The sequence below is a fragment of the Bos indicus x Bos taurus genome, chromosome 15 (assembly GCF_003369695.1).
Source record: "Bos indicus x Bos taurus breed Angus x Brahman F1 hybrid chromosome 15, Bos_hybrid_MaternalHap_v2.0, whole genome shotgun sequence".
Classification (NCBI taxonomy): Eukaryota; Metazoa; Chordata; class Mammalia; order Artiodactyla; family Bovidae; genus Bos; species Bos indicus x Bos taurus.
In genome coordinates this window covers 61,727,900-61,754,954 of record NC_040090.1, presented here as the reverse complement: position 1 = coordinate 61,754,954, position 27,055 = coordinate 61,727,900, and the positions used below count along the sequence as shown (strand labels likewise).

Sequence of the window (27,055 nt, the reverse complement as noted above, 5' to 3'; positions counted from 1 at the left end):
GGTCCATCCATGGCATTAAGAAAGGTATTATTACTCCCATTTTATAGATGAGGGCAGTGAACCTTGAGAAGATTTAAGATGCTTGCTTAAGGAAGCCTCAAGTGTCTAATACCAGGCTTGGCACCAAGCCTGAATAACACAGAAAAAGCTTGCTATTAGTCATTTTGTTAGACCATCTTAATAATTATTTATCACTGAGTACAGAGGATTCTCTCAGGGCATGCAAATTCTTTATCATATACCCAAATATACATCTCCCTCTGGAAAGGAATGTGTAAGTACAAGTATTAAAAGTTTCTGACTGTCTATCTTAGCTGTCAATCTATCATTTATAACTATGAATCCTTTGTATAGATTAACTTTTGAATAGGTTAATGTAAGGAATTGGCTTTTTGGGTTGTTCATCTCTACCTCTCCATATTTACACATATAAGTATATATGAACGTGAAGACTTCAGGTTTGTTTTTTTTTACTGGCTCAAGAAGAGATAGGGTACCCTGGGAACTTCATCACCCAGACGTCTCTGCTCTTTGTTACCTGACCTCAGGTAGGGATGTATTCTTCAAATCTGTTATAGGAAGCATCAAACATCTTTTTAGGTAAAATCTTTAAGCAAATGGGTACACTGACTCAGCTTTTTTTGTTTTTTTTTGGTCCATTTTTTTTTTTTTGATCATTAAAAACTCATTTCTTAATAAATTAACTCTAATAACCAAGCGAGGCTTCCCTGGTGGCTCAGACAGTAAAGAATCTGCCTGGAATGCAGGAGACCCAGGTTCAGTCCCTGGGTTGGGAAGATCCCATGGAGAAAATGGCTACCCATTCCATTCATCAGGTACAGATGTGAAAGTTGGACCATAAAGAAGGCTGAGTGCCAAAGAATTGATGCTTTCGAATTTTGGTACTGGAGAAGATTCTTGAGAGTCTTGGGCAGCAGGAGATCAAACCAGTCACTCCTAAAGGAAATAAATCCTTTCCATTTGAATGACTGATGCTGAAGATGAAGCTCCAAAACTTTGGCCACCTGATGCAAAGAGCTGACTCATTGGAAAAGACCCTGATCCTGGGAAAGATTGAGGGCAGGAGGAGAAGGGGGAAACAGAGGGTGAAATGATTGGATGGCATCACCGACTCAATGGACATGAGTTTGAGTAAACTCCAGGAGATAGTGAAGGACAAGGAAGCCTGGTGTGCTGTAGTCCATGTAGAAAGAGCTGGACATGACTTAGTGACTGAACAACAGCAACAGCCCATTCCAGTGTTCTTACCTGAAGAATTTCATGTACAGAGAGGCGCCTGGTGGGCTATAGTCTATGGAGTTGCAAAGAGTTATAGATAACTTTGTATATAGTCCATAATATAAGAAATACTGTTTAACCATTTTTATTTATTTTTCTAAAATAAATCCTCATTAGATCAGTGATTCTCAGCCTTTAGAACACCCCAAAGCCATCTGGAATGCTTTCCAGCAATGTAAGATCAGTGGGCTTCATCTTCAGATATTCTGGTTCAGTATACTTGAAAAGGGGCTAAGAATCTGCATTGTAACCAACCCTTCACTCCTTATCTTGATGCATTTTAACAAGATCTCCAGGTGGTTTTGGGGAAAGTGGCCTATGAATCTCTGAGAAACCTTGCACCAGTCATTATGAGTTGTACTTGTTATTTTGCCTCAATTTGATGTTTATGCAAAGTCCTGAGGCGTCTCCCAGAGTTAGGCACAAAGTATTGAGCAAATCGTTTCTCTGGGCGTTCAGTCCTCTGCTGTGTGTTTCCTGGGAGTCTGTCTGCCTTGTACTTCCTGCAAGACTTACAGTTAGGACAGTTCATCAACTAGTAGTGTTCAAATTTAGTAAATTGAGTAATCGTCATTTAATCCAATTGCTGAGATAGGAAATTCTTCTCTTGATACTCTAATCTCAAGTAAAACTGGCTTTACTTCTTTTTTCTTACTTGATTATTTGGTTCAGTGAGGAATTTTTGAACTAGAACACAAATATATGTGTAGCTGCAGAGAGCTCAACTAAACAATATGTGTTTGGGGGACATTTAGTGATTTTTTTTTGGTAAATAAAGTGCTTGCTAGTAATTTCTACCTTTACAAAATAAAAAGCTTTTAATTGTTTTCACTTTTCCGGATATTTTTAAAAAGCCCTTTTAAAATTAACAGAAATCCTCTAAACATTTAATCTAGCTAGTTTTAAGTACTAATTTAAAATAATGTAATCTCTTAGATAGACACTTACAGTAGATGGAGATGGAGATGGTAATATTGGAACTGTAGAGTTTATCTTTCATAACTCATCACTGTATAAAGCATGATGTTTTATATATAATTGTTTCTCAAAACATATAGTATCTTAACCTAGACCTCCCCACTAATTGCTTACTCAAGTGTTTTTACTAGGATATCTAATAGAGGTTACAAAATTAATTTTTTAAAACCAAACTTTTAATCTTTCTCCCTAAATTTCTCTGCTTAAAATCTTCCCCATCTCAGTCGAGGGTAACTCTGTCATTCTACTTGCTTAAGATGATGACCTTGGAATCATGTTTTATACCTCTCTCACATCCACGTCTAATGGGTCAAAAAGTAATTTCAGCAATGCCTTCAAAATATATCAAAAATCCAGCTATGTCATATCACCTCCACTGCCCCCACTCTGGTTTGGGCCACCATTCTTTCTCATTTGAATTATTGTAATAGCTTTTTAACCAGTCTCCTTGCTTCTCCCTTTACCCTACTTCAGTTTATTCTCAGTATATCAGCCAGTTATCCCTTTAACCTACCCCACCTCATCTAGAATTTTCTCTCTGCTTGCTATGGGCAGGGCAGCACTGTCCTCACTGCAGTTATTTAAACACTCCAAACTTATTCTTGGCTGAGAATCTTTGCATTTGCTCTTCTCACCTCATAGCTCAGTTGGTAAAGAATCCACCTGCAATGAAGGAGACCCCAGTTTGATTCCTGGGTCAAGAAGATCCTCTGGAGAAGGGATAGGCTACCCACTCCAGTATTCTTGGGCTTCCCTTGTGGCTCAGCTGGTAAAGAATCTGCCTGCAATGCAGGAGACCTGGGTTTGATCCCTGGGTTGGAAAGATCACCTGGAGAAGGGAAAGGCTACCCACTCCAGTATTCTGGCCTGAGAATTCCATGGACTGTATAGTCCATGGGATTGCAAAGAGTTGGACACAACTGAGCGACTTTCACTTTCATCACCTGAAATGCATTTCTCCCAGATATCCTCAAGGCTCTCTTCCTCACTCCCTTCAGGTCTTGACTCAAATGCCACCTTCTTAGTAAAGCCTTCTCAGACCACCATAATTTAAGTTGCAAATAGTAGCAGTCCACATCCTTATACACTCACTTCTAATTCCCATTCCCTTGTTTATTCCTCATTATAGTTCTCATCTGATGCATTATATTTTTACTTATTGTATGATTTTTTAAAAATTTGAGTTTTATAGAAGAAGAGCCTTTTGTCTATTTTGTACACTATTTTGCTGTACACAAGTGTCTAGAATATGCTGCTTAGGACTCCTAGAAGAGTGCCTGGGATATAACTGACACTCAGTAAGGGCTTCCCAGGTGGTGCTAGCAGTAAAGAGCCCTCCTGCCAATGTTGGAGACTTAAGAGATGCAGATTGGATCCCTGGATCAGGAAGATCGCCTGGAGGAGGAAATGGCAACCCACCCTAGTATTCTTGCCTAGAAAATCCCATGGACAGAGTAACCTGGTGGGCTATGGTTCACAGGGTTGCAAAGAGTCAGATGTGACTGAAGTGACTTAGCTCTCAAGGAGCTGCTGATAAATGAGTAGGGAACCAGATGGTTATCCTGTTCCAAAAGAGGTGAAGAGATTGTGAGATTCTACAAGTTACAGGTTCCTCAGGACCTACGTTGGCACTTCTAACACCAGAAAGATAATTCAATATGATCTCAGTATTTGTTCATTCATTGAGTTATTTAACAAACATATGTTCTTAGTCAATCCAACAATAGTTTTTTATGGTTTACCTACAGGTCAGTGTTTGGTACTGAGGATGCAAAGATGTGTCAGACATAATTCCTGCTCCAGAAGAGCCTAGTCTGCTAGGAAACAGATAAATACACAGAAAATTATAGTAAATGAAATAAATACTCTGACAGTGTAGAATATAATCAGAGCATAAAGGAGGGGCAACAAATATCTTTGGATGGGAAAATCTGCATAAGGACTGGGTACCTGAGTTGATTATTGAGGAAGTAATAATAGTCAGATGAATAATTGCATGAGTGAATGTTGATAGGATAGGAGGAGAGGAGACCCAAAGTGACCCCAAGGATATAGAAGACTGAATGGAAGAAGTTGGACATAAATACAAATGGAGACTGTAGTGTTTGGAACTGGGGAGTGGGGAGAAGGACAGATAGAATTTGAAGATATTCCTGGCTGCTATCCTATCTTTTCCTTGAAGCTGGGATTGAGTTCATCTTCAGAGAGCTAGAAGGGAACCATTTGTGAATATTAAAATACAATAGCTGTTGGTTAGTTACTTTGTGTATGATGTTTCAAAACCTTAGCTAATACTGTTTATAAAGTTAATATATTTTTGTATCCTTGTCTTTGAAATAACCCCTTATGAAATATATGTGTCATGCATATTGCATAAGTCTTTTAATTGCTTTTGCCTAGTCCGCAAATACAAGGACTATCTTTTATTCTTCAAATGTATGTAAAACATTTAAGACAGGACTTTCCATTTTCCAGGTTCCTGCTATAATGTTATTCGGGTTCCTCCAGAAAAATCTGACCCTGGGGAGACAATCCATGGAGCCCAGGTGATATGTTCTATTGCTTCTGAGGAGGGGATGAGACCTTCTTACTACCACAGCTTTGGTGAGCCCAGAAATAAGACAAAATTTAACAGGACCTGCCTTAATGTCACTGTTGAAGGGGAACTAGTTTTGGAAAATAATATGTTAATATGGTTTATCAGAGTATGTGATAAGAGACCAAGGTTGTGTTTTGATGTGAATTAAGTTCATTCTGTTTAGTCATGTGTTGCTTACCCTAGCCAACTGACTGATGGAAGAGATATTTTAATACAAGCAGTTACGAAAAAAGTGTTAACAAGTTTTTCATTAATTGACTGCTCTAAGAAACAGCTGTCAGTTTAGGAAATTATCAGTTCCTTCCCAGCACATTGAGTCAGGGAGAAATAGGCTGAGATTTAGTCACCCAGCCATAATTCCACTTAAGTTCTCTATGAAGAACAGCCTCTCCCTCCAGGATGCTCCAGGATGAAACAATGAATAACTCCTAGTCATAGAAATCAGTCTCTTTGGTTTGTTTTGTATTGTGTTGTCTGTCATTGAATAAATACAAAGGAAAAATATACATTTATGCGTGTTTCCACAATAGAAGCTATGGGCTTTGGGTGATTATGAAGTGTCAATGTAGATGTATCAGCTATAATAAATGGACCACTCTGGTGGAGGAAATTGATAAAGTGGGAGCTGAGAATGTATGGGGATGGCGGTATATGGCAAATCTCTGTACTTTCCCCTTGGTTTTGTTTTGAGCCTAAAATTGCTCCAAAAAATAAAGTCTTAATTAAAAAAAAAAAGAATTTGACCATAAAAAATGGATAGAATTTAGTATTTTAGGTGATTTTAAAGACCACAAATAATAATCATGTTAATATTTTTTGGGAGGGAAATTCATATTCCACATAGATTGCTTCAGTTTTTTTCAGAATGTTTATTTTCTGCATCATAAACTTTTATAGCCAATCTGCTCCTGGATCCTTACCTCCAGTGTAAATAGCAAAAGGATTAAGAAATGAAGCTCCAGATCATAAATGACACTTTTAATATAATGCTTCGTAAACCAAAACAATTTGAAAAGGAAGGGAAAAAAAAGATTTAAAAAATGCAAGTTGAGGGCATTCAACCCAAGCTATTCTAAGAAGTTCCTGTTTTTTGTTTTTTGTTTTTTTTTCCCCTGGGACCTATGACTATTTATTTTTTCTTTTTTTAAAAAATTTATTTATTTTAATTGGAGGCTAATTACTTTACAATATTGTATTGGTTTTGCCATACATCAACATGAATCCGCCACAGGTATACACGTGTTCCCCATCCTGAACCCCCCTCCCACCTCCCTCCCCATACCGTCCCTCTGGGTCATCCCAGTGCACCAGCCCCAAGCATCCTGTATCCTGCATCGAACCTGGACTGGCGATTCATTTCATATATGATATTATACATGTTTCAATGCCATTCTCCCAAATCAACCCACCCTCTCCCTCTCCCTCTCCCACAGAGTCCAAAAGACTGTTCTATACATCTGTGTCTCTTTTGCTGTCTCGCATACAGGGTTATTGTTACCATCTTTCTAAATTCCATATATATGCGTTAGTATACTGTATTGGTGTTTTTCTTTCTGGCTTACTTCACTCTGTATAATAGGCTCCAGTTTCATCCACCTCATTAGAACTGATTCAAATGTATTCTTTTTAATGGCTGAGTACTACTCCATTGTGTATGGAAGTTCCTGTTTTTATGTAGGAACAGAAAATATATACAGCAAAGCTGAGAAACGATGAAGAATTATTTCTGATTGGCGTTTGTTTAGGTCACAGTAATATGTCCAACTATTCTGACAAGTCCCCATAACTGTTGCATTTCAGACATCTCTATTTTGCCAAATAACATTTTATTGTTTACTTGAACCATTTTAGGAATGACAAGGAACTACATCATCTTCATTGAACAGCCTCTAAAGATCAATTTGTGGAGAATCATCTCTTCTAAAATTCGAGGAAAGGCCTTTTCAGATGGAATAAGCTGGGAACCCCAGTATAATACACGGTTTCATGTGGTGGATAAGCATACTGGTCAGGTAGAGAATTTTGACTATGAATGATTGGACATAAAGGCAAATTTCCATATCACTGATTTTTCCCTTGTTGGGTATTTCTTACATAAGCCACTCTTAATTAAAGGATATTGCCTTCTTCCATAAGGAGGGCTAGCTATTTATTAATTAATACAGTGAATTTTGCATATCAGAAAATTATAAGAAATGGTTTTATCCTGTAAATTATCTGATTCAATTACAAAATGACAATAAAAATGACATCTAAGAAATCCTCTTGGCATGTTAGCATGGATTTTTCTGATAATAATATTTGCCAAAGAGAATACTGTTCATGCAGAGGTCTTCTGTAACTTTTGCAATTATATTTTTATTAGTTGCTTTTATGACATTTTGATATACAAGTATGATAATATCACCAAAGTCCAAAGCGTATTGGTTAAATATCTTTCTATAGATGCCTGATGAATAGCATTATTATATTTCTCTACTTTTTAACCCCTTAAAGAAATAGTATCCCAAATTTACTGTAGTCCCGCATATAATTTCATTACCAAAAAAATCCCATTTTAGTAATGACAGCATTTTCCAGAGGATTAGTCACTTAATTTATTATAAACTTTTTAATAGAAGTATTTTCTATTTAACCATGTACTAAAGAGTTTAGGATTTATTTATTCTTCAAAATATTGGGCCATATTTCATGAGAACTTTGAAGTTAGTTAAATCAGTTGATTGGTCTATATCAAATAGCCTCAGTTTATTGATTCATATGAGATGAGATGATTTTAAATCTAAACAGATTGGCTTCTACATTCCATATTCTGGTTTTCATACCTACCAGGCCTATTACTTAAACGGGGAGAAATCTTAATTTGCACTTTGTGGATCTGTACCCTAAAGGAAATAAAATATCTCTTTCTCATTGTGTTCCTGCAGCTTCTTCCAGGGATGTACTTCAGTAAACCTTTTGTTACTTTTCACCAAATCAATGCCTTTGAGGACCAGGGCTGTGTTGTCATTGATTTGTGCTGTCAGGATGATGGAGGAATTTTAGAAGTCTACCAACTACAGAATCTTAGGAAAACTGGGAAAGAGCTTGATCAGGTAGAATTCTCTGATTTGTCAAGAGTGGTCAAAATAATTTTGATCTAGCCAAGTTTTGGCTTTGGGCTTGGAATTTGCAGTTTCTCTTGCCTCTCTGGCAAATAAAGAGGGAGAATGGTTTTAAATCATTGAAGACATAAGTTTGTAATTTATTTATTTAATACTTCAGAATAATTCGAAATATGTACTTAATGCTTAGTAAAAATTATATTAAAGAAAACCAAGAAATATGTTTTGAAACACTTGTGATTAGTTCCTTATTACACTTGAGCACTAAACATATTTACATTTCTTAGAAGGGATAGTAAAATGGTAAGCAAAGCAAAACTATAATATTAATCCTTCGATAAAAGAAAATGTCTTAGTTCCTCAGCTTGAAGGGATTCATTTTTTCCTGATAATCAATCTAAGGCAGAAATTTTCCTTGGATTATGTAATGAAAATTGTTTTCTGCTGTAGTTTTATTTTTAAATTTTTAAAAAACATTGCTTTTAAGGTTTACTTACATTTACTTAGCTTACTTATGTTATTATACCTGTATGGTAGGTCTTGATATCTTGATATTTACAGTATAAGTACTTTAGCTCCTTTCTATTTAAAGATTGCCTCAGTTTTTGTTGGCCTTTTGCATTTCCATAAGTTTTAGAATCAACTTATTAGTTTTTGTAAAAGCAAACAAGCAAACAAACAAAAAAAACCATGGTTGGGATCATATTGTATGATCTGTCTAGATTAATTTGGACATAACTGACATCTTTACAATAATGAGAAATATTGAGTCTTCCAACTCATGAACAGGGAATCTCTCTCCATTTATTTTAATCTTTTAAAATATCTTTTTAAAAAGTTACATTTACATTAACAAAATTTATTCTTTTTATTTATTTGGCTGTGCTGGGCCTTCTGGGCTTTCTCTAGTTGCAGTGAGCAGGGGCTACTCTTCATTGCAGGGCACTGGCTTCTCATTGCAGCGGCTTCTCTTGTTGCAGGGCATGGGTTCTGGGCGCATAGGCTTTGGTAGCTGTGGCTCATGGGCTCAGTAATTACAGCCCATAGGCCCTAGAGAGTGCAGGCTTTAGTAGCTGTGGTGCACAGGCTCAGAAGTTGTGGTGCACTGACTTTAGTTGTGCCTCAGCATGTGGAATCTTCCTGGATCAGGGATTGAAACTGTATCCCCTGCAGTGGCAGGCAGATTCTTGCCCATGGTACCACCAGGAAAGTCCTGAATCTTTTAAAATTTCTTGAAGGAATGTTTATAGTTTTCAGTGTGAGGATATTACATATCTTTAGTTCAAGTCATCATTAGGGAGTTAGAATGTTTTGAAACTGTTGTAAATTTTATCTTTAAAACTTTCATTCTGTTTTTGACGATATGTAGAAATGAAGTTGATTTTGTATATTGATCTCATATTTAGAGAGCTTGCTAAATTCACTTATTAGTTTGATCTGTAAATTACTTTGGATTTTCTATGTATACACTCATATTATCTGAAAACGATGAGAGTTTTATTTCTTTCTTTACAATTCTTATGCATCTTATTTTATTCTTCTTTTTTTTTACTGTACTAGCTAAGACTTCAACTTGAAAAGAAGTGCTGATAGCAGTAATTATTTTCCCACCTCATTTGGAAAATGTTTAATAAATCACCACTAAGTATGAAATTGCTGCAGGTATTTTTATAGATACCTTTATCAGATTATCTTAATGGTACCTTTTGATAAACAGACGTGATCCAGTATATCAATAGTTTCCTTTATGAGTAATACATTGTGAATCCTGTTTTGGACATCTTCCTATGCCAAGGTCATAAAAATATTTTATGTTATCTTATAGAAGAATTTTTAATTCTAAAATTAAGTATCTATATATATTTATATTCTGTTTCTGGACTTCATTTTTTAGCATATCATAATTAGTTATTTATTCCATTTTATTTCTCTCTCTCCTTTCCACCTTCTTTTGGTTGAAAGGCATGATAAGCTATTACCAGCCTGGGCTCAGTGGGCAAAATCAGTTTCTTTTACATATATCTATCCTTTTTCAAATCTTTTCCCATTTAGGTTATTAAACAATATTGAGCAGAGTTCCCTATGCTATTTAGTAGGTCCTTGTTGGTTATCTATTTTAAATATTATAGTCTGTATATGTCAACCTCACACTCCCAGTTTATCCCCTCTACCATCTTTCCCCTTTGTAAACCATGTATGCTAATTGCTTCAGTCACGTCTGACTCTGCAAACCCATGGACTATAGACTGCCAGGCTCCTCTGTCCATGAATACTGGAGTAGGTTGCCATGCCCTCCTCCAGAGGATCTTCTGGACCCAGGGATCAAACCTCGTCTCTTATGTCTCCTGCATTGACTGGCAGGTTCTTTACCACTAGTGCCACTTGGCAAGCCCCTTGTAAACTATAAATTTGTTTTCTATGTCTGTGAGTCTGTTTTTGTTTTGTAAATAAGTTCATTTGTATCATATTTTTTAGATTCCATATATAAGTAGTGTCTTGTGATATTTGCTTTATCTGATTTACTTCACTATGATCATCTCTATCCATGTTGCTGCAAATGGTATTATTTCTGTCTTTTTAATGGCTGAGTAATATTCCATTGCATATATGTTACACATCTTCTTTATCCATTCTTCTGTTGATGGACTTTTAGGTTGCTTCAATGTCTTGGCTGAGGCTTCTCTGGTGGCTCAGATGGTAAAGAATCTGCCTGCAGTGCAGGAGACCCAGGTTTGATCTCTGGGTTGGCAATATCCCCTGGAGAAGGGAATGGCTACCCACTCCAGTATTCTTGCCTGGAGAATTCCTTTACAGAGGAGCCTGGCAGGCTACAGTCCATAGGATTGCAAAGAGTCAGACACAACTGAGTGACTAATGCTTTCACACTTCATGTCTTGGCTTTAATTTGTATTGTAAACAGTGCTGTAATGAACATTGGAATGCATGTATCCTTTTGGACTGTGTCCTTTTTTTTTTTCTTCTTCTGGATATATTCCCAGGGATTGCAAGATCATATGGTAGCTCTATTTTTGGTTTTTTAAGGAACTTCCGTACCATTCTTCATAGTGGCTATACCAATTTACATTCCCACCAGTGGTGTAGGAGGGCTCCCTTTTCTCCACACCTTGTCCAGAATTTCTTGTTTATAGTCTTTTTGATGATGGCCATTTAGAGTGGTATGAGGTGATATCTCATTGTAGTTTTAATTTGTATTTCTCTAATAATTAATGATGTTGAGCATCGTTTCATGTGTCTCTTGGCTATCTGTATATCTTCTTTCTTTTTTTATTTTTTCAGTTATAAAAGTATGACAACACATTTACAAGAGACTTGGAAAATACCGAACAAAGTTACAATATACTCCCACTATATATTACAATTATCTTTTTAAGTAGATAAATTAAGATTTTTAGTTGGAGTTTCAATATCAAACTCTCAAAAACTAATATAATGACTAGAGAGAAAAGTGGGATGATATAGTAGACCTGAAAAGCAATATGAACCAGTTCAACATAATTAAGATTTTCACACAACAGTAGGCGACAAATTCTATTCAATTCTATTCTATTCAAGTACCCATAGACTATAAACCAGGGGACACCAGAGCATATCCAGGGACATAAAACAAGGTGCAAAAATTTTGTCATCTAAAGTTACTGAAATCACATAGAATCTGTTCTCTTATCACTGTTATACTGGAAATCAATATCAAAAGATATTTGAAGATAACTCGCATATTTTCAAGTGCAATGTGACATTTCCCAAGAGAGAGCTTTGACTTAGTTATTGAAAGCCTCAATAAAATTAAAAGACTGAAAAAACACAGAGGGTGATTGCAGAGAAGTATTTAAATGAGGAATTAATATCAAAATGAGAAATCAATATCAAAGATACTTTTAAAATGCCATGTATTTGGAAATTAAATGTATACTTTTAAATGATGGGTGTATCTAAGAAGTCATAACAAGAAAAATTAGAAAATATTTGTAACAGCATAAAAATGAAAAGAGAATTTATCAGAATTTGTTGCATGCAGCTGAAGCTGCTCAGTGCAATTAAATACAGTGTGGAGTCTTGAGTAAGGTATAAAAACAAACGATAGACACTAGCATAAAATTTTGTGAAATTTGAACAAAATTTGTACTTTAGTTATTAACTGTTGTTGTTGTTCAGTTGCTAAGTTGTGTCCAACTCTTTGTGATCCCATGGACTGTGGCATGCCAGGCTTCCCTTGTCCTTCACTATCTCCTGGAGTTTGCTCAAATCCATGTTGATTGAGTCGGTGTTGCTATCTAACCATCTCATCCCCTGCTCCCCTCTCCTTTTGCTTTCAATATTTCCTAGTATCGAGGTCTTTTCCAATGAGTTGGCTTTTCTCATCAGGTGGTCAAATTATTGGAGCTCAGCATCAGTCCTTCCAATGAATATTTAGGGTTGATTTCCTTTAGGATTGACTGGTTTGATCTCCTTGCAGTCCAAAGGACTCTCAAGAGTCTTCTCCAGTATCACAATTCAGAAACATCAGTTCTGTGCTCAGCCTTCTTTATGGTCCAACTCTCACATTTACATGACTACTGGAAAAATCATAGCTTTAACTATATGGACCTTTGTCAGCAAAGTGATATCTTTGCTTTTTTAATACACTGTCTAGATTTGTCCTAGCTTTCCTTCCAAGGAGCAAGCTTTTTAAAATTTCAGACTACAATCACATCAGCAATGATTTTGGATCCCAAGAAAATAACAGCTGTCACTGTTTGCACTTTTTCCCCTTCAATGTGCCTTGAAGTAATGCAATGATCTTAGTTATTTGAAAGTTGAGTCCTAAGCCAGCTTTTTCACTCTCCTCTTTCACCCTCATCAAGAAGCTCTTTAGTTCCTCTTTACTTTCTGCTGTTAGAGTGGTATCATCTGCATAACTGAGGTTGTTGATATTTCTCCTGGCAATCTTGATTCCAGCTTTTAATTCATTCAGTCTGATGTTTTGCATGATGTGCTCTGAATAAAGTTAAATGAACAGGGTGACAATATATAGCCCTGGCATACTCCTTTCCCAATTTTGAACCAGTCCATTCTCCCATGTCCAATTTTAGCTGTTACTTCTTGACCCACATACATATTTCTCAGGAGACAGGTAAGGTGATCTGGTATTCGCATCTCTTAAGAATTTTCCACACTTTGTTGTGATCCATACAGTCAAAGGCTTCTGCATAGTTGATGAAGCAGAAGTAGATGTTTTCTGGAATTCCCTTGCTTTCTTTATGATCCAACAAACATTGGCAATTTGCTGTCTATCATATGTTAATCTCCTGTTGTTGTTTTTTTTTTACAGCATAGTATTTCTTTATTTTCTCAGAATTGCATTTGAAGCTTCAAACCTTATTCAAAAGGTTTTAAATCACAAAGATAATAAGTTTTCTAGACTTTCAGCAGTAATACCAGATGCCAGAATGAATAGAACTATATCAAAGTATTAAACAAATATAAATGATAAATCTAGCATTCTATTCATACTTAGTCAAACAGGTGGAATCAAGATGTCATAAATTTTTTTAGCTAGACAAAAATTCATGTTTTCTAATATATATATATTATCTTATACATATATATATGTGTATATATATACACAAAACCTTTATAAATATATGTGTATATATATGTATACAAAAGCTTTTTTTTAATATGTATACAAAAGCTTTTATACTACACTCAATAAAGGTTTGAAAAAGAACAACAAAAGGAGAGAGTTGGAGAAGTGGGAAAACATAAACTAAATGAAATGGGAACACTGAATATGAAATAGAAAAAAATGAAACAAACTAGATAAACATAAAAGATCATCATATAGTCCAGTTGGTTTTAAACATGGCTGCTCATTAGAATCATAGCTGGAGCTTCAGAGAGATAAAAAACACCTGGGTATTTGTATTTTTCAAAAACTTCCAAGATTTTGCATCTGGATTTTAAAAAGTGATTACAAGTTTTTCTATTAAATGGTAGTTTCAGTATTACAGAATCCTATTATTTTCTGTTGACCAATCATGATACAACGGTATTAAATGAATAATAGTTACATAATGGAAAAGATGTTATCAGATTTCACAAACAATAGCCAGACCAAAAAAAAAAAAAGATAATTATAATTGCAAGCCATATGGAAATATGATTAACCAAACAATATAAACCTGCTAGAACTAACATCCCAAAAAGATGTCCTTTTCATTAGAGGGGACTGGAATGGAAAAGTAGGAAGTCAAGAAACACCTGGAGTAACACGCAAATTTGGCCTTGGAGTACAGAATGAAGCAGGGCAAAAGCTAATAGAGTTCTGCCAAGAGAATGCACTGGTCATAGCAAACACCCTCTTCCAACAACACAAGAGAAGACTCTACACATGGACATCACCAGATGGTCAACACTGAAATCAGATTAATTATATTCTTTGCAGCCAAAGATGGAGAAGCTCTATACAGTCAGCAAAAACAAGACAGGGAGCTGACTGTGGCTCAGATCATGAACTCCTTATTGCCAAATTCAGACTTGAACTGAAGAAAGTGGGAAAAACCACTAGACCATTCAGGTATGACCTAAATCAAATCCCTTATGATTATACAGTGGAAGTGAGAAATAGATTTAAGGGCCCAGATCTGATAAATAGAGTGCCTGATGAACTATGGACGGAGGTTTGTGACATTGTACAGGAGACAGGGAGCAAGACCATCCCTGTGGAAAAGAAATGCAAAAAAGCAAAATGGCTGTCTGAGGAGGCCTTAGAAATAACTGTGAAAAGAAGAGAAGTGAAAAGCAAAGGAGAAAAGGAAAGATATGCCCATTTGAATGCAGAGTTCCAAAGAATAGCAAGGAGAGATAAGAAAGCCTTTCTTAGTGATCAATGCAAAGAAATAGAGGAAAACAACAGAATGGGAAAGACTAGAGACCTCTTCAAGAAAATTAGAGATACCAAAGGAACATTTCATGCAAAGAGGGGCTCAATAAAGGACAGAAATGGTATGGACCTAACAGAAGCAGAAGATATTAAGAAGAGGTGGTAAAATACACAGAAGAACTGTACAAAAAAGACCTTCACGACCCAAATAATCATGAAGGTGTGATCATTCACACTCATCTAGAGCTGGACATCCTGGAATGTGAAGTCAGGTGGGCCTTAGGAAGCATCACTACAAACAAAACTAGTGGAGGTGATGGAATTCCAGTTGAGCTATTTGAAATCCTAAAAGATGATACTCTGAAAGTGCTGCACTCAATATGTCAGCAAATTTGGAAAACTCAGCAGTGACCACAGGACTGGAAAAGGACAGTTTTCATTCCAATCCCAAAGAAAGGCAATGCCAAAGAATGCTCAAACTACCACACAATTGTACTCATCTCACACGCTAGTAAAGTAATGCTCAAAATTCTCCAAGCCAGGCTTCAGCAATATGTGAACCATGAACTTCCAGTTGTTCAAGCTGGTTTTAGAAAAGGCAGAGGAACCAGAGATCAAATTGCCAACATCTGCTGGATCATGGAAAAAGCAAGAGAGTTCCAGAAAAACATCTATTTATGCTTTATTGACTATGCCAAAGCCTTTGACTGTGTGGATCACAATAAACTGTGGAAACTTCTGAAAGAGATGGGAATATCAGACCACCTGACCTGCCTCTTGAGAAACCTGTATGCAGGTCAGGAAGCAACAGTTAGAACTGGACATGGAACAACAAACTTATTCCAAATAGGAAAAGGAGTATGTCAAGGCTGTATATTGTCACCCTGCTTATTTAACTTATATGCAGAGTACATCATGAGAAAGGCTGGGCTGGAGAAGCACAAGCTGGAATCAAGATTGCCAGGAGAAATATCAATCACCTCAGATATGCAGATGACACCACCCTTATGGCAGAAAGTGAAGAACTCAAGAGCCTCTTGATGAAAGTGAAAGAGGAGAGTGAAAAAGTTGGCTTAAAGCTCAATATTCAGAAAACTAAGATCATGGCATCTGGTCCCATCACTTCATGGGAAATAGATGGGGAAACAGTGGAAACAGTGTCAGAATTTATTTTCCTGGGCTCCAAAATCACTGTGGATGGGGAATGCAGCCATGAAATTAAAGGACGCTTGCTCCTTGGAAGGAAAGTTATGACCAACCTAGACAGCATATTAAAATCGGAGACATTACTTTGCCAACAAAGATCCATCTAGTCAAGGCTATTGTTTTTCCAGTAGTGATGTATGGATGTGAGAGTTGGACTATAAAGAAAGCTGAGCGCTGAAGAATGATGCTTTTGAACTGTGGTGTTGGAGAAGACTCTTGAGAGTCCCTTGGACTACAAGGAGATCCAACCAGTCCATCCTAAAGGAGATTAGTCCTGGGTATTCATTGGAAGGACTGATGTTGAAGCTGAAACTCCAATACTTTGGCCACCTGATGTGAAGAGCTGACTCATTGGAAAAGACCCTGATGCTGGGAAAGATTGAGGGCAGGAGGAGAAGGGGACGACAGAGGATGAGATGGTTGGATGGCATCACCGACGTAATGGACATGGGTTTGGGTGGACTCTGGGAACTGGGGATGCACAGGGAGGCCTGGCATGCTGCGGTTCATGGGGTCGCAAAGAGTCGGACATGACTGAGCGACTGAACTGAACTGAACAATATAAAATAATTACATAGAATTTGAGGGGTTAACTAGAGTGACGTGGTAAGTGGAAGCGCATACATGCACACATTTTCATCTGCCCAGCCGGTTGGTGCCTGTAATCCATTTACATTTAAGGTAATTATTGATATATATGCTCCTATTACCAATTTCTAAATTGTTCTGAATTTATTTTTTGTAGGTCTTTTCCTTCTCTTATGTTTCCTGCTGAGAAAGTTCCTATAGCATTTCTTGTGAAGTTGGTTTGGTGGTGCTAAATTCTCTTAACTTTGGCTTGTCTGGAAACTTTTCATTTCTACATCAAATCTGAACGAGAGTCTTGTTGGGTAGAGTACCCTTGGTTGTAGGTTCTTCGCTTTCATCACTCTAGATATACCATGCCGTCTCCTTCTGGCTTGTAGAGTTTCTTTCTACAAGCCAGATTTGAGAAGTCAGTTGATAACCTGATGGGAGTGCCCTTGTGTTATTTGTCGTTCTTCCCTTGTTGCTTTTAACATTTTATCTTTGTCTTTAAGTTTTGTCAGTTCAATTACTGTGTGTCTCAGTGTATTCCTCCTGGGGGTTATCCTGCCTGGAACTCTCTGTACTTTCTGGACTTGGCTGACTATTTCCTTTCCCATGTAAGGGAAGTTTTCAACTTTTATTTCTTCAAATATTTTCCTGAGTCCTTTCTCTCTCTTCTCTTTCTGGTACCCCTCTAACTCAAATGTTGGTGCATTTAATGTTGTCCTAGAGGTCTCTTAGGCTGTCTTCTTCTTTTTTTTTTTCATTCTTTTCTCTATATTCTGTTTTGTGGCAGTGATGTCCACCATTCTGTCTTCCAGGTCACTTATCTGTTCTTCTGTTTCAGTTATTCTGCTATTGATTTCTTCTAGTGTATTGTTCAAATCTGTTTGTTTGATCTTTAGTTCTTCTAGGTCTTTGGTAAACATTCCTTGCATCTTCTCTGTTCTTTTTTCACTAGCATTATTCTGAATTCTTTTTCTGAAAGTTTGCCCATCGCCATTCATTTAGTTGTTTCTCTGGGATTTTATCTTGTCCATTCATCTGGGACATAACCCTCTGCCTTTTCATTTTGATTAACTTTCTGTAATGTGGTTTTCATTCTAGCTGCTGTGGGATTTTGGTTCTTCTTGCTTCTTCTCTCTGCCCTCTGGTGTGAGGTGATATATCATTGTAGTTTTGATTTGCATTTCTCTAATAATAAGCGATGTTGAGCATCTTTTCATGTGTTTAATCACCGTCTGTTTGCTTTTGAGAAATGCCTGTTTAGGTCTTTTGCCTATTTTTTTGATTGAGTTATTTGTTTTTTTGGTATTGAGTTGCATGAACTGCTTGTATGTTTTGGAGATTAACCCTTTGTTAGTTGTTTCATTTGGTATTATTTTTTCCCATTCTGAGGGTTGTCTTTTGACGTTGTGTATAGTTTTCATTACTGACTTAGCACAATATATTATATTGATAAATTAGTTCTTTTAATTCTTTCCAGACAATGGAGGGAGTCTGGAACACTTTAACTCCATTTATTATATTCCCAATTTATATGCTACTGTTCATTATATATTTGAATTCTCTCTTTATATTAACCCCTGTAAAGCATTATTATCAATATTGTTTTATGTAAACATAATTACCCATACTACCCATTTACCTACATCAGTACCTTCTCTTGCTCTTAATTCCTTCTTGCCTCTCTGGGTGTCCATGTGGTATTATTGTCTTTCTGACTGAAGAACATCTTTTACTGTCTTCTTTAGTTTAGATATGCTGATATGGTGATGAAATCTCTATTTCTGTTTGTCAGAAAAATGTCTTTATTATACCTTCTTTCTTGAAAGATGTTTTCATTGGATAAAGAATCTAAGTTTTTATTTTCTTTCAACACTGTAAAGATATCATTTTATTGTCTTCTGATTTCTGTTGAGAAATCAGTTGTCAGTTAAAAGCTTTGCTGCTTTGAAGTTGATCCATTACCCCCCAAAGATTTTCTCTGATTTTCTGAAGTTAGTACTGTGATATTTTTCAGTATGATTTCCTTTTGATTTATTTTTTTAAGGATTTTTGAATCTACGGTTTGATGTCTTTCATTAGCTTTGAAAAATTTCACCCATTATTTTTTCAAATATTGCATCTAATAAATCTTTTCTCTCTTTTCTTTCTGGGGCTAGAGTACACATATGATACCCTTTTCCACTCTAGCTCTCTGTTGCTTATGTTCTTTTTTAGTATCTTCCATCCTTTGCTCTAAGTATCTTGCTTTGGCTCTTTTCTTCTTATCTTACCATTCAAACTTTCTTTCTTCAGCTGTATGTATCCTGCTCTTAAATCTAGGCACTATGGTCTTAAACTCATTGCTTTTTTCAGTTCTGGAATTTTGAATACCTTCTCTTTTATAATTTGTGATTCTCTGCTATAACCCCAATTTAAAATAATTTCCTCCGATGTATTCAGAATAGTTAAAGTTTGATACCTCTATTATATGGATCCCCGGTGGTTCAGTTTCTATCATCTGTTGCTTATCTTTTTTTTTTTTCCTTTGAATTATACTTTGCTGTCTTCTTAAGTGCTGACTAAGTTTTATTCTACACAGAATATTGTGTTTGAAAAATTTTAGGAGGAATATTTGGAGACTCTGTTGTCTTCCTTCAGAGAAGATTTTCATTTGTTTCTGGCAGATGGCTAAGGTACATTATCAATTGCAGATATTCTTAATCTAGTTATAAAGATTGAGATAATTTGAAACATGACACAGTTGCTGCAAGAGCTGGACTGTTTTTGTTTATTCTTACTCCTAGGGTACATCTTAAAGGGTAGTGACCAAAAGAGCTAGAGGTTTATCAAGACATTCCCTTCTTGAAGACTTTGAACTACAACTTTTGTCCCTCTAGCTTTTCAAAACTATCAAAATCTCTTCTCATTAGGATCAAGTGATGAGGGAGTTGATGTGGCAATATCCTTATAAATATCCTTATAAATATCCTTATAAAAGTGTGACATGAAGGATCTTGGTAGTGATAGAACTGTTCTGTATCTTGAGTGTGGTGGTGATCATATAAGTTTACATATGATAAAATTTACACACACACACAAAACACACATAAATGAATGCGTGTTAAATGGATAAAATCTGAATAATGTTGGTGGATTATATCCATGTAAGTTTCCTGGTTGTGATATTGTAGTGTAGTTATGTAAGAGATCGTTGTTGAGACTTCATGAAGGCTCATGAGAGCTCTCTTCATTGTTTCTTTTTTGTGTGGTAAAATATACATAACACAAAATTTACCATTAGACAATTTTATGTGTATAATTCAGTGACATTAAATATAGTGACAATGTTGTGCAACCAGCACTGCGGTTCATTTTCAGAACTTGTTCTTGATCCTACAAAGAGGCTCTGTACCCTTTAAATAACAGCTTCCTATAGCCTCCATCTCCCAAGGTTGTGGTAGCCTTTATCCTACTTTCTGTTTCTATAAATTTGTCTATTTTATGTACCTCATATAAATGGAATCATACAATATTTCTTCTTTTGTGTCTGGCTTACTTAATTTATCAAAATCTTTTCATGGGTCACTCATGCTGTAGCATGTATCAGAATCTCATTCCTTTAAAAGGTTTAATAATATTCCTTGTATGTATATACTCATTTTGTTTATTCATCTGTTCAGGGACATGTGGGTTGTTTTCAGCTTTTGGCTATTATGAATAATGCTGTTATGAATATTGGTGTACAAGTATCTGTGTGAGTCCTTGTTTTCAATTCTTTTTGGCATATTCCTAGAAGGGAATTGCTGGATCATATGATAATTCTCTATCTAACTGTTTGAGGAACTGCCAAATTGTTTTTAACAGCAAATGCACCATTTTCCATTCCCACCAGCAATGTACAAAGGTTCCACTTTCTTTACATTCTCAAACCACAAACACTTGTGGTTTCTGGTTTTTTTTTTTTTTTTGCCTTGATAATAACCATCCTAATAAGTGTGAAGTATTATCTCATTGTCATTTTGATTTGCATTTCCCAATGACTAATAATGTTCAGCATCTTTTCCTATATTTATTCACTTTGTATATCTTGGTGAAATGTCTAGGTGAAATGCCCTTTGCCCATTTTAAGATCAATTGTTTTTCTGTATTGTTTCTTACAGCTGCATATGGGTCTGCAATAATCTCAAAATGAAAAAGTTTAATAAAATATTTCTATCTTCTTAGCCTTTCAACTGCCTCTTCTTAAAAGTAGCTGATGTCCTTAGTGGAAATTTGCCCCCAATATGTAGTTTCTATCTGTGGGTTTCCTTTTCTTTCCAAATCTATGCTCTATCGTTCTTTGTTGGCTTTTTAGCTCACCAGCGCCTTCAAACAGCTGTTTTAAACATTTTGTCCAGCTTTTCTATCTGTTATCAATGAAATGGTTGATCCATGCTGCCTAACTCACCACTATTGGAACTCTCTTTTTGTTCACCTTTGATTTTGCAAAAGACCAAACATGTTTAAATAAATTTAAAAGTAAATTTTTAAAGGCTAATTCTTTTAAAAATTATTTATTTTTTGGCCACACTAGGTCTTAGTTGTGGCACGTGGGATCTTTGATCTTCGTTGTAGCATGCGTGATCTTTCGTTGTGGCATGTGAACGCTTAGTGTGGCATGTGGGCTGTAGTTCCCTGACCAGGGATCAAACCTGGAACTCTTGCTTTGGGAGCGTGGATTATTAGCCACTGGACCACCAGGGGAGTTCCCAAAGCTAATTCTTTATGAAGCTTAAAAACAACACTAAATCTTTACTTGGTAGGAGTATTGAAAACATTTCTGCATGTTATGGAGATAATATGGACTAGGTATATAAGACAAAATGATACAGTTTATTCCCCATCTTAGAGTATTTCCAGAGAGGAAGATGTGCTTAAACCATTCTTACTGTCAGAAAAGACACTTATTTTATTAGGGTCTCCTGCTTAAACATCATCTCTGCAGAGCGGCTGTGTTGAGGGGCCCCCAAAACTGTTCTTTGTTTTGATGATTCACTAGCAGGGCTCATAGGTCTCAGAAAAATCAACAGAAAGGAAAGATATATGGGATGAAATTTAGAGGAAACCAGGGGTGTGCTTCCAAGAGCCCTCTCCTAGGACTTGCTTAATTGCTCCAGCAACTGATTGTGACATGTGTGAAATGCTGCCTGCCAGGGAAGACCACCTAAGCTCGTTGCCCAGAGTGTTTGTTGGGGATCAGCACATAAGCATATAGCCTCTACATGAGTAATTTCAATCACGGAAGTTCCAGAGCCCCATAGAGAAAGACCAAACCTGAGGAAGGAAGCACCCATTTTACTCTCTAGTCCCTCACCTTTAAGTGTGTTTCTTAATGGCACTTATCACTATCTGACTTGAGCTGTATAATCATTATTTATTTGGTACTACTTAAGTAGCATATATTTTATTTCTTATCTATTACCATTCTTCCTCCACTAGAATATAAGGCCAGAAACTGTTTTGTATTCCCAGTGTCTAAAACAATGCTTGGTCTAGAGAAGGTACTCAACTGATGTTTGATGAGTAAATGAATGAATGAAAATGATTGTTTATGCAGTTACTTAGAAATGCCAATAATGTTGACTGGATCTCAATTATTGGGATGTGCTGTTATTCTATGCATGACAGTTGTCTCATCTGTTTACTTCTTTCTCCTAAACAGGTCTATAATTTAATAGCCAGAAATTCCCCTCGAAGGTTTGTTTTGCCCTTACTTGGCAATTTGAATGCCCCTGAGGGAGAGAACCTCAGCCCGTTGACCTATTCTTCAGCCAGTGCTGTGAAACAGGCTGATGGAAAGGTATGCTATGAATGGATATTAGCCTAAGACTTTGACCCTCAGCAGTGCTTCTTTATTCACTAGAAAAGTAGTGTGGCTATGTAGTGTGGCTGTTCTCCACAATGTTTGGTGCCTAGTAAGTTTTATAACATTCAGCTGAGCAGGGTAGGATCATGGAGCATGGCTTGCAAAAGAGTTGCAGAATTCTAGGTGGGAGTGAGCACTGTGTTTATCTATCCCTTTTGTGTTTTGAAAGAGGTTTATACAGCTTTCAAACTGTCGTGCCCTGTCTAAGTATTTAAGGTTGGCGCTGACCATCCCCACATTTTAGGTGGTTTGTGCTTACGTATCACTGTATAGCTATCAGCGTCTCAGCTCTAGTAAAATAAAAGCCCATGTCCACCTCCTATGCCATTAGACAACTTAGTCACAAAACCCAATAATCTTTTATGTGTTCTTACGTATGATGAAAAGAGAAACAATATTTTTAAAAATGATGTAGAACCTCAGTTCTCAAGCCCTGTCACAAACTTTTATATGGTATTAGCCCCCACACTGACCTGAAGAAAGTAAGAATTAAGCAATCAGTTCTTTTGTGCCCTCTTTTAGATTTGGTGCTCTTATGAAAATCTATATCCTGAGGACCTAAAAGAGGAAGGAAGTATTGAATTTCCGCAGATCAACTATGGCCAATTCAATGGAAAAAAGTATCAGTTCTTCTATGGCTGTGGCTTCCGGCATTTGGTGGGTGATTCTCTGATCAAGGTTGACGTGGTGAACAAGACACGGAGGGTAATGAAATTCCGTTTCCTTTTCTGAACTCTTTTAAGACCTGTTCTGCCCTTTGAATTAATTACTGTTTTGTTTACGGTAGATCTTGAGATTTTAAAATAGATAAGCAGCTACTTACTTTTTTAAAAAAAAGACTTTTTATTTTATATTGGAATATAGCCCATTAACAATGTTGTGATAGTTTCAGGAGGACAGCAAGGGGACTCAGCCATACATGTACTTGTATCCATTCTCTCTCAAGTTCCCCTCCCATCCAGCCTGCCACCTAACATTGAGCAGAGTTTCTTGTAGTAACATTAGGACCTTGTTGGTTGTCCATTTTAATGATAGCAGTGTGCACATGTCAATCCCAAACACCCTAACTATCCCTTCCCCATATTCCTTTCCTAGCAATCATGTTTGTTCTCTAAGTCTGTGAGTCTGTTTCTGCTTCATAAATAAGTTCATTTGTATAATTTCTGTTTAGATTCCACATACAAGGAATGTCAAATGATAGTTCTCCTCTGTCTGACTTACTTCGCTCAGTATGACAATCTCTAGGTCCATCCCTGTTGCTCAAATGGGCAGCCACTTACTTCTATTAAATCTGAGAACCATGGAATTAGGGGTATGTTCCCTCTAGGGAATCTAAATGAACCACAAGCCCAGAAAAATAATTCTATGCTTGATGGTATTTTGAGAGGAATCATGGGACACCTCTATTTCCGGTTGATGGGAAATTATAACTCTACAACTTGTGTTTGATGATGATGGAATTTACCACTGCAAAGGCTCCCTCTCCTATATTCAGTTCAGTAAGCCTGATTCTTCCACTGTTGGACTGTTGTACTGGCAGCCAAATTCATGCTGGGGCTGACAAAAGCTATAGAACACTTCCAGCTTATAACCAGTCTTCTATCAAATACTTTTTTGGGGACTTACAGGTTTGGAGAGAAGATGGCTTTTATCCCTCAGAACCTGTTTTTGTTCCGGTACCAGGAGCCAGTAAAGAAGATGATGGGGTCATTCTTTCTGTGGTGATCACCCCTAACCAGGTAAATGTTTTTCCACCACTAGTCAGAAAGAAAACTAGCACTGGGCATTTTGAGGGTTATATTTAGTGATGCTATTGATCGTTTATTTTGATTCCAGTTTGATACCTTCTCCCTTTTGTTTCTCTCTGTATTATTTAGATACCCTTTTATCATAATTAGTACTTTATTACAGTTTTAAAATTCTACTTGTAGAATCATAATAATTTACATTTGGATAGGAATTTATTTACAAACTACTTTCATACATATTATCTTAGTTAGTCATCAAAACAGCTTTGTGGGTATCATTTTACACATGTTGAATTTGTAACTTAAGGAAGTTGAAAGAGACTTGCATCAGATCTCGTAGTTGTAAAGCCAGTATTGAAATCCCAATCTTCTGACTTCTAGTCCAATATTTTATACCACCCTCTGTGCTGCCAGTTTTAATTGAGAGACCCAAAAATCTAGTGTGATAGCCTCCGACCTAGTGTCTCAATAATCTTGATATCTAATTTCTTGTCTAGAGAAGCCTTGTGGCTGATAGATGCACTTTGAGTTCCAACTTTGATCATTTATAAGTAGCTGCCTAGGTATAGGACTGTGACACTTTTTAAAGTTTTGGTGAGAAAAGTGTAATCAGTAATGTCTGCCATGGGCTTAGGACTTAGTCCTCATGCAGTATATTTGCTACCCCTGTAATTAGACCAGGGCAAATCTCAACCTGCCTTGCAATGCTACCTTTTGAACAGCTCCAGAATAACACAAAATGGAGGCATTTTATTTTGGGAGAAAGAATTTTTATATCTCGTAGGAGATGGAAAAGGAGCAGGTAGGAAGATCCTTAAACCCGAAGAGATTCTATGAAGGTGATAGATATAAATGTAATTTCTTTGCTCTAGGTATGGACTTCTTCAGCTATAATTTCCTTTTTTTTGTTTAGTTCATCATTCTGCACTTAGTGAATGAATCAGCAAGCCACTGTGCCCAGTGATGAGAATGGATATGAAGATGAGAAAGATGGTCTCTCCCTTAGGAATTTTACAGCCCACTAGAGGAAACAGATTTCTGATAGAAACAAAGAGAATTTTCAGTATTGTCTTTCTTTTTCTAGAACAAAAAAAATTTTCTTCTTGTCTTGGATGCCAAGAACTTTGAAGAACTGGGCCGAGCCGAAGTGCCTGTGCAAATGCCATATGGGTTCCATGGCACCTTCGTGACCATCTGATGGAACAGCCACAAGCTCTGGGAACTAGGTTTGAATGAATGTGCTCGCTACATAAGAGAGAGCAAAAGTGTACCTTACCTTCCAAACAGTAGACATCTGCTTTTAAAATTTCTGTTAAAAATTGAATTCATGAAATAATCATGGTGTTATATTTTCTTAGGGATTGTCAGGGAATGTTTAGCAGGAGGATTCCTAAGTGCTGTTTCTCACAAGTCCTTTGTTTCTTTTTAAGCGGAACAGCACACTGCTCCCAGGAATTGGGGTCATTGTGTGAGACAGGCTTACATCTTTAGTAAAGATTCTCTTTACGACAAAACTGCTTAGTCTCGATCCCCTTTCTTGAGATATGGATTGTCTCCTGACCTTGTGACCATCATCATCCCTTGTTCTCTTGGTAACGGTTACTGTACGTTTGATTTTCTGATATTTATCATTGACAAAAGAATATATATACAGACTATATATACTCACAGAAAAATCATTAAAGCACCTTTGCTCCATCAGAGATTGGGTCCCTGTGTCTTTCTTTCTGTCTCTCTCTCTCCGGCTGACTCCTTGGAGCGCAGAAACCCATCTTGCTCACTCTCCTGCCCGGGCTTCTAAGACTCTCTTGAGAAGGAACCCTGTGCCTTCACCCCTCCTCGAGAGGGTGCCCGGTGCCTTCGTGAGAGACGCAAGTCCTGTGTCAAGGACTTTATTGGTTTTCTGCGTAAACCAGGGTGTTTCAGCCTTTTTCTCTTTTTCACTTTCTTATGGTTGCCTCTGGACCACCAGGTCCTGGTCCATTAAAGGACCCCAACAAGGGATCTTCTTTGAAAACCTTAAGCATTGATACAACTTTGAAGAGAGTTTTAAATTTATATTTACTGGAAATATCTTATGGGTAATAAAGATACACGAAAGAAAAACTAGACCTGGGTCAAAAACTAAAAATTGTCACCACCAGATAGATGGGTAACAGAGGTTCTCATACTTGGAAGAAGAAATAAAAATAAATATAGCTAGTAGAATGTGAATATAGGTCTGAAAAAGCTCCCCCCCTTTTTTTTTCCCATCACAGCCTACCTGTCGCTTCTAAGTACTCACAGAGGATATCATGCTTGCATGCTCCTTCTAAAATGCCTACTTTTCTGCTGTCCACAGCACATGCCACTGCAGCTGAACCACCCACTACTACCTCCTATCCTGCCCCCAGCTCAGGCTTGGGAAGCTGTTGTTTTGAGAGATGTTGTTAAAATCAGGCATTTTCCCTAATCTTCAGGTGTCTGGTTATTCAGAGATTCATGAAAAGTTGGTATTACATTGGTACAAAAGTCATTGCAGTTTCAGACCATAAATTTTAAATCACTATAACTAGGCTCAACACATCTTTATTAATCAAAATAGGAACCATTACAATCAACACATTTTTGCCAGTGAGAAATAAGTGTTAAAATCCATGCTTCAGGATTCGATGAATTCTTGGAAAGCATTTTCTGCCTCCTGCTGGTTGTAGAAGCGTTTTCCCTGGAAAAAGTTGTCGAAATGCTTGAAGAAGTGGTAGTCAATTGGCAAGAGGTCGGATGAATATGGTGGATGAG

The 27,055-nt window shown here is 36.8% G+C and overlaps 1 protein-coding gene across 3 annotated transcripts in view; it reads left to right on the top strand.

Moving 5' to 3' along the window:
• The window catches only part of BCO2 (beta-carotene oxygenase 2), a 74,059-nt gene extending 48,079 nt beyond the window's left edge, over nucleotides 1-25,980 (top strand). For 2 of the 3 annotated variants that reach the window (XM_027563751.1, XM_027563749.1), the window contains exons 6-12: nucleotides 4,753-4,881; nucleotides 6,728-6,888; nucleotides 7,804-7,971; nucleotides 22,326-22,463; nucleotides 23,052-23,234; nucleotides 24,158-24,268; nucleotides 25,362-25,980. In XM_027563751.1, the coding sequence (XP_027419552.1) occupies nucleotides 4,753-4,881; nucleotides 6,728-6,888; nucleotides 7,804-7,971; nucleotides 22,326-22,463; nucleotides 23,052-23,234; nucleotides 24,158-24,268; nucleotides 25,362-25,475 (1,004 nt within the window). In that variant the 3' untranslated portion in view covers nucleotides 25,476-25,980. Of the gene's footprint in view, nucleotides 1-4,752; nucleotides 4,882-6,727; nucleotides 6,889-7,803; nucleotides 7,972-22,325; nucleotides 22,464-23,051; nucleotides 23,235-24,157; nucleotides 24,269-25,190; nucleotides 25,335-25,361 lie in introns of those variants that run through there. The other variant, XM_027563750.1, reaches the window with a different exon arrangement.
• Nucleotides 25,981-27,055: the final 1,075 nt, after the last annotated feature.